At 45.5% G+C, this 12,344-nt stretch overlaps 1 protein-coding gene across 2 annotated transcripts in view; it reads right to left on the reverse strand.

Annotated features, from left to right (window-relative positions):
- Window positions 1-12,344, reverse strand: part of adgb (androglobin) — a 32,838-nt gene that overhangs the window by 2,165 nt on the left and 18,329 nt on the right. For both annotated transcript variants that reach the window (XM_086018543.1, XM_086018542.1), the window contains exons 21-32: window positions 11,563-11,697; window positions 9,620-9,713; window positions 7,862-7,993; window positions 7,598-7,751; window positions 7,168-7,355; window positions 6,819-7,027; window positions 6,100-6,257; window positions 4,893-4,995; window positions 3,354-3,496; window positions 2,231-2,386; window positions 1,152-1,242; window positions 969-1,068 (exon numbers count right to left, since the gene is read on the reverse strand). In XM_086018543.1, the coding sequence (XP_085874669.1) occupies window positions 969-1,068; window positions 1,152-1,242; window positions 2,231-2,386; window positions 3,354-3,496; window positions 4,893-4,995; window positions 6,100-6,257; window positions 6,819-7,027; window positions 7,168-7,355; window positions 7,598-7,751; window positions 7,862-7,993; window positions 9,620-9,713; window positions 11,563-11,697 (1,663 nt within the window). The remainder of the gene's footprint in view (window positions 1-968; window positions 1,069-1,151; window positions 1,243-2,230; window positions 2,387-3,353; window positions 3,497-4,892; window positions 4,996-6,099; window positions 6,258-6,818; window positions 7,028-7,167; window positions 7,356-7,597; window positions 7,752-7,861; window positions 7,994-9,619; window positions 9,714-11,562; window positions 11,698-12,344) is intronic.

Consider the following 12,344-nt stretch of genomic DNA (forward strand, 5'->3'; position numbering starts at 1 on the left):
CCAATCACAAAGTGCTACGGATAGTGGGGTTTTTTTTACCTCTTCCGTACTGAACCTTACAATGTTCGACGCTTGCCTTATGGGACAGGCGGCCATGCGTATGCTGCGTGAATGCAAATGTGGCAGGCAGATGGGAGAAAATGTGCAGAGGAAATTGTGGACTCACAATCCAGCCTTTATCTGACACGCCTGGCCATAAATCCGAAATGACATCGGCGCGAGTGTTCCTGCTTTAAGGCTCCGTTGTAATGCCGCTGTAAAATGGCACCGGAGTTTGTTGTCTGGGTCTGTCTGCGTGTGATAAGAAGACGGAGAACAAGAGGAAGACGGAGCCAGAAATGGAGGCAGTTTGCAGAAGTTTTTAGTTGGAGGAAGAGGAAAAAGTAAAGTGGCCATCTGAGGTGCTAACATAGATGGAGAAAAAAGAAACAAAGTGTTTGCCTTTTTCTGGAGTTAATGATGAGGGGGAAGCCAGTAGCTGTGCTACTGAAGGAAGAGTTAATGAGCATTGGCCAGTGCGACCTATTTCAGCGGGGTGTGTGAGTGCGTGTGTGCGTGCGTGTGCGGTTACGTCTTTAGACCACATTGTCGGTAGCCATTAACAGCTGCGCACGCACACACGCGCAGAGGGGGAGTGACATGAGAGGGCACATCTCACTGAGGCGATGAGCTCAACGGGGGGTCCAGAAATAGCTTTTTGATTAAGAGACCCAAATACCGGCTCATTTGTCACGGCCCGGGGATGGCCTGTGCGAGGGAAGGCGAGGTGGCGAAAGGCAGAGCTGATGACACGACAGACAAAAGCGCATGCCCACAGGGGATGGAGACGCTTCCTGTGTACCGTCGCTGACTTGACACTTTGGATACTGACGAGACATTTTCGGGCTGTAGGCAACAAAGGCGCCTTGCACCTAAAGCTCATGTCCGGCTAGCAAGAGACAAGAGACATGCTTAGCACAGAGACCCACCTGATAAACGGCGCGTAGTCCATGGGAGGAATGACGATGCTTAACAGTTGTTCAATTGGTATACTGGGAGCGTCGGGAGGAATCGGGCTGCAGCCGTCATCTTGTGGGGAACAAATATCACATTGAACGCGGGATGAAATGGTTGGAGTATGCGGAAGTCTTTTTTTTTTTTGTTCAACCTACCCGAGTCGGTGGTGGTCGGCTCTGGAGCTGGAACATTGCCACCTTTAGGGAGGTCGAATTGACTGAGCCAGTTGAGACGTAACTGCCATGCCTTGAACAAGATGAACGTCATGACAAAGGCCCAAAATAACACAAGCTACCAACAAAAGTATTTAGACACAGAGCCAGGGTATATCCGGCAATATTCCAGATGTGTATATTGGGCCAATAGCAGCCTTATTTCAAGGTATTGGGTAGTCACGAATGCTGCCGATACCGATATCAGCCACCGATACTTAAAGAGGAAATCAACACAAACATTTTTTTTCAAGAATATGTTCTATGCAAGCCCACTAGTTGAAACCGGGCATTCTGATTCTGTTTGTGGAACAGGTGTTAATCCACTCGTTTTTTGCCAGGGGGCGGCCATTTTGTCTTCTGTCGACTGAAAATGACATCACAACTGCTCGCAACGACCAATTGCGGCTCAGATTCAGAAAACAGGTCAGCCGTGATTGGTCGTTGTGAGCAGTTGTGATGCCTTTTTCAGTCGACAGGAGACAAAATGGCCGCCCCCAGAGAAGGCTAAAAACGAATGAATTTGACCGCTTAACTTATATTCCACAGACACAAAATTAATCAGAATGCCGTGTTTCAACTAACGGGCCTGCTGGGAACATATTCTTGAAAAAAAATGTTTGGGTTGACTTCCGCTTTGAGGTAAAAAAAAAAAGAAATTGATATAGACAAAGTCCCCCTCGCCTGCAGCTGGCACTGCACAGTGGCGGTTTGGCACAAGGGCAAATCATCATGTGCGTCAGAAAGAAACACAGATCTTTGTTCACAATGATCTGCCATTGAGTCAAATGAAATTTTCTGTACCAAAAGGACTAAATATTGGTACTCTGTATAACTCCTTGTGGTGTCAAACATCCATACTTCCAGTTGTTTTGCAACCCTAAGCACTGTCTGACGACACTGCCCCAATTTTCCCAAAATGGCTACAAAAAAACAAAAGCTGAGACGCACTACAGGGGTGAATTAAGGTGGAGTGTCCCAATACTTTTGGCTACCTTCCCGACACGCAGCCGCTCGGTTACCTTGGCAGCGCGGCCCGGTTCAGCCGCCTCCCAGGCTCTTTTAATAGCCTTGATTTGCTCGATTCGCTCGACATCCTTCTTCACCACGATGCTCTCAGCTTGGCTCTCGTCGACAGCCACACGCAGCGTGTAGTTGGCCTTGGTCAGGTCAAGGCCCTGCGCACAAAAAAAAAAAAAAAAAAAATAACACACACCGGCACAAACACATCTGAAGGTCACCGCTCTGCAAACGCATGATGAGACTAGTCTCTTTCAATGAGCAAGTCTGCCTAGATTCAGATTTTTCTTTTCTTTATGCGGCGCTGGATGAATATAATATGTCATTGTTCGGTTAATTTATTCGCAGATCATGACATCGGCAGCTTCCAACAACGCTGCGCCGCTAATGAAAGAAAACATATTCAAATGGAAATGCGCTGCGGCGAGCAGGCGCGTTTGGGAAAAAAAATAAATAAATAACAATAATCTGCCTTTCAAATTTGATTGCATTTAGGATTAGATGTTTAGCAAACAAGAAGCACGATTTAACATTCTGTGTTTATTGCGAGGGATACGTTCCAGTCCCACCAAGCAAAAAACGGGCGAAACATTTGCAATAGAGACCAAATAAAGTTTAAATAGAACTAGCCCTCCCACACGCTTTAAACACACCGTATTTGAACACACAAAAAAAAAGCAAGGACAAAAAGTATAGAAAATACTTGTAGTGTCTGTGCCTTTAAGAGGCGGGGCCTGTTTGATCATGGCGAGTCTGCATGTCTCGAAAAGTCAGTTACCATTTTATTTCTCCCTTCTTAACATGAACACAGACAAGTCAAATACAAACGCATTAAGTATTACGCCCACATTCTCTGTGTCATGCACACACTTGTGGCTGACAACGAAGCGCTCTTAAGCCACTACTATACTGTTGCTCTCCATCATTTTGCTTCAAGTACATAATGTTTCGCTAATATGACATTGCTAAAGCCTGTGTAATATGATTTAAGCTTATCATAAACAAGAGATTATAGTTACAAAGCACACTGGGATATTTTTTTTTTTTACATCGCATTTTCTTTCTTTTTTTTTCTTTTACTGCCGATGTCATTGCGTGGTCAGGCCTGCTGTGATATATTATTACCATTTCTTCCCTGGAGACAGATGAAGAGCTGCCGGTCCCCTTGTCATCTTCGCCTTTTCGGCTGACTTTGGCCGTGTCGATGCTCGGTTCGTCGCTGCCCGACGTGCCAGACACGGATTCCGTCAATTCCTCCGGAAAGAAAACTGCATTTTGCAAAGACGAGGTTCAGGATGGCATGATAAACCTCAATTTTGTTTACATAGCGCCAATTCACAACAAAGGTTAGAATAGAATACAAGACTTTCCACTAGGTGACAGTATCGCTCCGCAACAATATTACATGTCTGTTCATCGTCTTCAAAAAGTTGAGTACTTTTACTTTATAACACAGTGATTAACTTATCTCTTTAAACTGGCACGGCTCAAGACATGACCAAGTGTGATCATGTTTATAAGTTGATACAAGTTTTAGGACTCAATTCAATGAATGGCAGCGAGGTGGAAGGTGTTTAGCTTATCTGCCTCATCATTCTGAGGTTCTCCATTCAAATGTGAGCTGTCGCGCACGCACTCGTGTGCTAGGTGGCACTGTTGCACTTCCCAGCTAAAAGAAGCAGCAAACAGAAAAAGGCTCCCTCCCGACCACAATCCATCACTTAGCCCGGCCTCCAAGTTACTCTCATTGAAGCCATTTGGAAATTCAGCACAATGCCATTTTGTGATAATAAAAGCCATATACGATCAAGGCTGATATACTGCACAGGTGCGCGGTCCTGTTAGTGAAAACAAAGCGGTGTTGTTTATGTGCTAAGCAATACATACTGCGGATTGCAGGCATTAAACATGCAAGCGCCACTATTTGGCTTGTTAAATAGCTTGTTGAAAGGGGGTTTCAAAGTGCGGCGTGGCGTGAGCCATCCATGTAGAATAGCGGGAGCACGATCAAGGGCACGGGCTGGCCGTTGAGACGGTGCTTAACTGGGTGAAATTAATTCACTTTCCTGCTGAGATATTTCCCAGGGCACCGGGAAAGGGTGGGGGGGGGGCACGAAGAGCAAACTTCATTTGACTTCCCATTGACCCACTTCCTCAAGCCTGGTGGAGAACCATAGGAGGCTTGTGTGGGTCGCTGGACTACATGAGTCATGTGCACACACGTATAGCGTAGCGACACAACGACAAGGAAATGAGCAGAGAAAAAGATGGGCAAATTACTACTGTCACACACACAAATGATTTCTCACGTCAGCGAAGATGAAGGCATAAGTTTGCTGGTTGAATTCATTAATTGTATTGTTCATATACTGTAGTACTGAATGGGCAACACGGTGTGCCAAGTTGACCCCCGACACCTATAGAAAAAAAATCCATGGAAGAATTGCTATCATAGGGACCAGCCATCTTGCATTTTTGAGTCACTGAGCTCAAGTCGGCATGATTTCGATTCTTGACAATTCACTCCACTTTTACTGATATGATGCACATGAATAAATATGAAAACCTGGGCTCACTGTGTTGAGCCAAATAGCCGTATGTGTGCGGACAGTGCTTTTCGCGTGTGACGTGGGATTTGGAAGGGGCTGACAGCACTGCAGGTACCTTGGGTTTCTTTGAAACTGAGCAGGTGGGCGAAAGCCAACTGGGCTTCATCCAAATCCCAGCTGTGATACAGCACCTCTGCCCGCAGCAAATACCTGTGATCCTGTCATAAAAAAAAAAAACAGGTGGGCAAAGTCAATATAAAATACTGGGGGAGAAAAAATGTACGACAGACAAAAACATCACACAGAAGGTATTTTATGTTAAATTGATGAGAATGATGCAAGACATGGTATTGAAATAAGCATTACCTGTAGGGATGTAACGATTCATCGGAAATCGATTTAAACTGCTTGAAATGCATCGAAAGAATAAAAAAAAAAATCAATGTCAAAGTTTGGATCACAAAAGGATTTGTAATGATAGTCACATCATTTATTCATTTTCATGTTTGGTTCTGGCACTAGACAAGATTATGAGTTATTTTTAAGTCTTTTTTGGAAAGTTACAAAATGACAAAACAAGGACAAAATGCAGATGTTAAAATAAAAACATTTTGGTTATAAAAAGAGTCATTCATTTTGTTAAAAAAAAAATTGGGGGGGGTCGGAAATCAAATCTAAATCGGGAACTGAAAATCAAAAACTGAATCGAATCAGGGCTTGAGTGAATCATTACATCCCTAATTACCTGCAAATAAACATGTTATGTTTTGAAACAGCTCAAACTAAAACTGCCAATAGCGAGCATCAAAATGTCTCCCGTGGCTCTCTGCGGCGTGGAACATCGCCTTAATCACACGCCTGCTCCAATTGATCAGCCGTCTTAAGGACTAATCAATATGCGTTTACTCCCGCCTGCTGATGCTTTACTGGATTCGACATGATCCGTCTCATTAACATCCACGCTGCCACTCATTCTTCATTAGTGGCTCTGTATGATCGGTGGGTGGTGTTTAATTAAAACAAAAAACATAAATAAGATCATCTCGTGTGTGTGTGTGTGTGTGTGTGGTAGTTAGTCGACGAGTGAAGCGATTACTGCTCCCTGGCAAGTGCTGCTAAGTCAGACAGTGGCTCCAAAAGTGTCGCTTTGCTTTCTGCTGCTCTCTTGTGTGAGACTGCGAGTTGAGTGGGTGGGTGGGTAAGTCTATGTGTGTGTGCCTGCAAGTAAGGTGCTATGAGTATCTGGCAGTGAAAAATGGATATGAACACAAGCAGAAAAGCAGCAGGAGGAGGAGGAGGAACGTCCACGCAGTCGGTGTTACCGGCGGCTTGGTGGGCGGCGGCGAGTGGTCAACTTCGCAGTCTGATTTCCCCGACGTACTGCTCTCCTCGTCTTCGTCCGTGCTGTCGTCTAACGCCTTGATCTCGTCCTCCTGGGCCGGGGGCGTGTGCCGGTTCTCCTCGACTGCGCCACTGGGAGCTGTAACGAGGAGAGCAAAGGCCTGAGTCGGAGGAAAATAAAAAGACAAACGGCGCGCCCTGTTATCGCAGCAGGAAGTGCTCAGCAAATTAAAAGAGTTGCAAAAGTTTCTCTCTGACAGGGAGGAGGGGGGTAAAAAAGCTATCTGAGTCAAGTTCATTCTAAGGACAATACAGCGGAACCTCCAAAGTGGAACTAAATCTGTTCCAGAGACACTGGTTGACTTCCAAGTCATTGGATAGGACAATGTTTGAAATAACATTGTGACATTCTTAACTGTCATACAAGTCGAGGTGCAACGATTAATGGACAAATAAATCAATCTATTATTTTGGAGAATGGATTCATCATTTAGAGACCTTGTTTGACTTGAAATTGTCCAAATTCTAGAATTTCAGCCTCTCATCTGTGAGTATTCTGCTGCTCTAATACAATTCATTCTCCATGAAAGCGCAGTGATTTTCTTTGCGGTGAATCAAAGTAAAACATTTGCAAACTTTGGCAGTGAATGAGTTAAATGGACCCCACCCAAGTGGAAAAAAAAAAAAAATGGTCCCAAACCTAATGGCTCTTCCTCCTCTTCCTCCTCCTCTTCCTCCTTCTCTTCGTTGGGCAGGAAGTTGGCGACGGGAATGACGACGTGGCCTTGGCCGATGGCGCTGGCCACGACCGTCTCTTGCTCCAGGATTGACAGACGTATCTTGACGTAGCGGCTGGATGTCTGAAAGTGAACCGTGCCGACGAGAGGCACGGTCACCTTCAAAGTATAGCTGCAGGAAAAAGATGAAACAAATGACAATTCTCCACTGCTGTATCATAAGTAGCACACTGGTTACATGTACTGCTTACATTTATTTATCACTACGCGTGTTAAGACTTGCAAACTACTGCCGGTGTTTCTTGGTCTTACCCACATATAATATTGTTATTGTTGGGAATGTAATAATCCTGGAATTCCTGCACGGCAAACGTGTTGAGCGGAGGCGCGTCGGCCAATTTGGGGAGAGGCTCTCGGGTGGCGATCAAGCGCAAGGTCCACTTGGCGTTGGCGGGTGGCGATTCGGGTGTGAGAACCTCGGCCACAAACGTGTAACCCAGCTGCAGCCGGAGATAGAGGAAAGAGTTGAAAAATGGTATTTGTGATGCAAGTGCAAATGGGTTACGACTGTCACGTCACCCCGACTTGGAAGGCAGAATGAGCCGTAGTCTATCGCTAAATAAAATGAAAGAAAACGACTGTACTTGAAGATCTGGTCTATTGCGTGGGCGCTATACACAACTCGCAATACCGTCGTAAAGCGACGACACTTTGTATGAGGTGGAGAAAGTAGTAATCAAACCTCATTGGGTTGATAAATGAGGGGCGGGACTCTTGTGATGAGCCTGCTCAGCTCTTCTCCGGTGTCGTTATTAATGACGTGCAGGCGAGAATACGAGACCGGACTGTAGACCTTTGGCAGCAGCAGTGTCTCCTTGGTAAAAAGGAACACCTCCCTCCACACGCGCATACGACAGGGAGAAAACAATGCAATTCAATTCAAAAGGCATCACGTCGACTCGCAGATTGGGGGGGGGGAAGAGTCAAGATGGCACATTTGTCCAACCTGAAGACCAAGATCCAGGAGTTGGCTTTGTCCGGGAGGTTGACGGAGTAGTCGGTGAAGACGACTTTGGTCCATTCGTCCAGCTGACACGGGTAGATTGTGCTTTCCCTGTTGGAGAGCTCAAACATGTACCTGTACAGCAGGAAAACAATGCTTTTGAACACCTGCGATTCAGCCGTCCATTTTCTGTAGTGCTTGTCCTCATTTTGGGGGCCGAGCGGAGCTGGAGCCTATCCCAGCTGACTTTGGGGCGAGAAGGCGTGTTACACCATGGACCGAAATAGAATTTAGAATAAGCGCCGTCCTGGCAACACAGTACAAATAGTAGAAGAAAAAGAAAGGACTAAGCACCATTTCAGACCCTCTTTTACCCTCACGTTTGAAAATATTTTTAAAAAATATAAATAAGTTCCTGGGATTGAATGGCTGGACTGTGAAAAGACAAATACGTCAATGGCAGTGATTGAGTTAACATTTTACACTGCCATGGCAGTTCAGAGTTAAAACCGGAAAATGCAGTGCACCTTAGCAGCAAGCGGAAAGAACATCAGAATATGCTTTGTTCACTGGACGAGCTAAGGGGGGGACGCCCTGAAATATGCTTGTAGCCCCCAGGTGTCAGGCCAGATAATTGACTTTTGCGTATTTTCCGATTTTTTTCGAGAATTGTTTTTCACATTCGTGAATCTTTATCAACATTTCCGGGAGATTTTTTTGTGGTTGGTAAAAATTTTATTTTGCTGACCGCCTGAGATATTCTTGCCCCCGCCATGGCCACTCCAAGGAAAAAAATCCCAGCTCTGCCAGTGGCTTTGTTGTATTTGTTTTTGCTTTTACAGTGGTTCAATCCTTTCGACACTTGAGGCACACATACGACGCAACTAACTTCTGAATCAGACCTTCGACATTAAAAGCGAAAGTTCAATACTAATGACAGATCGTCACCGTGAATTATTGACCAACTCTAAAATGGCTTGTTGTCTATGATGATGCGATGTTCATAGCGAAACGTTCCAGAAGAGTGAAGGTTTTGTAGATGCGACCCGACTCGAACAATATTATTCACGGACTAGTCATTTTCAGTCGATTGACGAGGCGCGAAAGTGAATGGAAGTGCTTGTTTAAAGTGACGACAAGTCCATGGCGCGTCCCCGCTGTCGCCCAAAGTCAGCGAGATGGCAAAAAGCGCCACTGACAACGTATGAATTATTATTGCCTGTCTAGCTGATGGGAGACAGCTTGACTCAGAAAAGCATTAATACCATTTCTAGTCCCTATGGGAGGGGGGAGGGAGTCGTGCAATATGAACAAATCAACAGAACGGATTATGTCCCAGCTTGGAGATTCCACTCTAATCATAAAAGTCGACGCACACAACGTCCACATCCACCGCGCCAGAATGAAGCAGGCCCTTAACGCTCAGGCACAAACATACTTCCCCAGGCGCCGGGTCATACGGCAGACGCCGCGAGCTCGTTGGAACGACGTAAGGATAAACAGCAGATGGTACCGCTGGGAAAAAAGATGGAACACAATGTGGAAAATGCTCCCCGCCTGGCCGCCGCAACCAGGAGAGGGAGCCAATTCCGGGCATGTGGCAGAGCAGAGGAGCTCCGACGGATGAAAGGATATCAAATCGACAGCGCATATCGTACAGGGCAGGGCTGCGGCGGTCTAATGGGCTCGCTGCCGGTTGGAAAACAAAGTCTGGGACTAAGATGTGAAAAAAAAAAAAAAAGAAGCATCACCATCATTTACCGAAGCAGGGAGGCCGCGTGTTTGTCGACGTCGCATTCCACCTTTGACCACATGTCTGAAAGCACAGCGGACGCACGGATGCTCTCCTTGGTGCCTGCACGACATGAGCAGCGCGTCAACACGGGCAAAGGACGATTAAAGATGAAAGACAATGCACACTGCCAATACATGAAACATTTATTGGGGCTGACCTACTTTCCGGCGGAAAGCCTATTTCTCCTCGCAGAGTGAGGGGGAAATGGCAGCTGATTGCTACTGAGTTGCAATTGTGTGCCGCACGTGCACAGGTGACACATTGTTTTGCCTCCCTAACGAGCAGGCCGTCTGCCTTTTGCAAATGGCCTCTTCTCTGAAAGTGATACATTGGGGCCAAGGCAGGCCACTGAGAGATGAAGACCTACTATATTTATCACCTGGGGGAGGAGAGAGAGAGACGGGAAGAGCAAGTGTGGAGAAAAAAATATATATATGAGAGGGCGTGGGGGGGCGTGGGGGGAGCAGCCGGGATGTCAACCAGAAGAGTTGTTCTTCTGCAGAAAAGGCTGATTGCTTCTCTTAATTAAAACATTTTCAATTTAAGCGGGAGCGTTGCAGCCGCATGTTTGACTAATGAATGTGCTGTACAACAATTTGCAAGGAAGTACAGCACGGACGTCAAACAAAAATTGAGCTCAGTGAGCATCGAAAGCAGGAGTGAGCAAACGTACGGCCTGCGGGCCAAATGTGGCCTGCTCCGTTCCTTAATGTGGCCCTCAGAGCATGTAAAAGGCATGTAAAACTTTAGTCAGTTTTAGCTAAAATTGTTACTCATTAAAGGACCTCCAAAAAAATACTTAAAATGACGTAGCATCACCATGACTCATCAAAAAACTATAAAAGGATATTTTACATTTTAGTTAGCCACTGTCACATTCACACTGAATGCAGACACTGCACAGGGAAAAAAGGATCAAATGAAAAATGTATTGCACATGAATTGTTGAAGAAGAATTGTTCCTCAACAAATATTTGACGACAAACACTTGTAAATGATTAAAAGCGAATATATTGCACTTGTGTTAAATGCGACTGAACGGCACTTACTAAAACGTTAGCGAGCTATTTTAAAAAATGTGAATTAAAAACAATGCTGCCTGTTTAAACCTGAACCAAAAATTGATTCACTTCACATTTTGAAATTACAACCTGGAAGTCATAAAGGAGTCACGTTGGCTCCCCTGTCTATTTTTTATGACGATTTTCTAGCCTGCGTGCATTGGATCATGCATGCCAACAGCAGCAGCTCGATTATGTCTGTAGTATCGTTTGATATGCAAGGTGTAAAAATAAAAACCTGCAGCAAAATCCAGCTGAATCGTAATAGCGCGGTCCTGATTTATGCACACAAGCCTCGACTGTGGTTCACAGCGTCCCAACTCAAATGTGCACATTACCCAGCCAGTCACATTGCCACGCATTGTCCCTTTAGAAGGCAGTCCTTCAATATTTCCTCTGAAATCAGCCCAGTTACCTTGACTGTAAAATGATACACTCTACGAAATATCAAAGGAAACTATAGCTTAGCCTTCAGCCTATGCAGAACCACCGCAGGCGTGCGTGGCGTGCGTATGTCTTCCACTGTGTCCGTTGTGTATGCGCAGTGGCGACGCGTGGTCTGTCAAACTGTATTAGAAAGAGTGGCAGTGTCATCCTCGGCTCACAGGCTCAATACGTGCCACCGGGCTCGATCAACTGTGACCAGTGGAAGCAGACGGTGCCTGGTGCATGCTTTTATGTGTTTGGACAGCGCACTGGACTCTCCTCATGAAGGCAGATGTGCTGCTGCGCTGCCGCCTGCTCAGCATTGCCAATGAGAGACTCACAACGGCGCAACTGCCCCGCTTTTTTTTAAAGGAGAATCATTGGAAAAAGGACCTTGATGTTGTAACGGCGTGTGAATTTACCTGCTTTGGAGGATTTGCGGACCATGCGCACCAAGAGGCCCTTGAAGGCAGCCTGCAGGACAGTCGCTGCCTTGACCTCCTCCGCTGTTGGCTCCCTGTCAATCCACGTCTCCGGAGTTTTGGGCTCCTGACGTGCTGTGATATAGCAGTTTTAAACATTCATATTTTGGTGCAATCTTTTTTTTCCTTCATCTGAAATACTAAGTGAAAACGATTAAAATGTGAGTATCTTTAAAAAGGAAGTCAACCCAAACATGTTTTTTTTTTATATGTTCTATGCAAGACCACTAGTTGAAACAAGGCATTCTGATAAATATTGCGTTTGTGGAATAAGAGTTAATCCGCCCGTTTTTAGCCATCACCGGGGGCGGCCATTTTGTCACTTCTGTCGACTGAAAATGACATCACTGCTCAGGTAACAGCGACCAATCGCGGCTCACCTGTTTTCTGAAGCTGAGCCGTGACCGGTCGTTACATGAGCCCTGAGCAGTTGTGATGTCATTTTCAGTCGACAGGTGAGCTGAAGTGACAAAATGGCCGCCCCTGAGACGGCTAAAAAGGGGTGGATTTTGCTGCTCAAATCATATTCCACAAATGCAATATTAATCAGAATGTCTTGATTCAACTAGTGGGCCTGCTGGAAACATTCTTGAAAAAAATGAAAATGTGTTTAGGTTGATTTCCCCTTTAAATGCATGCCAATAAATTTTGACATTTTTCATGAAAAAAAACAACAATTACACACCTGCTTTTCATTGGGTAACATTGTTTATAAACTAAAT

This window comes from Filicampus tigris, chromosome 20 (genome assembly GCF_054856515.1).
Source record: "Filicampus tigris isolate MCC_2025a chromosome 20, RoL_Ftig_1.0, whole genome shotgun sequence".
NCBI classification, from domain to species: Eukaryota; Metazoa; Chordata; class Actinopteri; order Syngnathiformes; family Syngnathidae; genus Filicampus; species Filicampus tigris.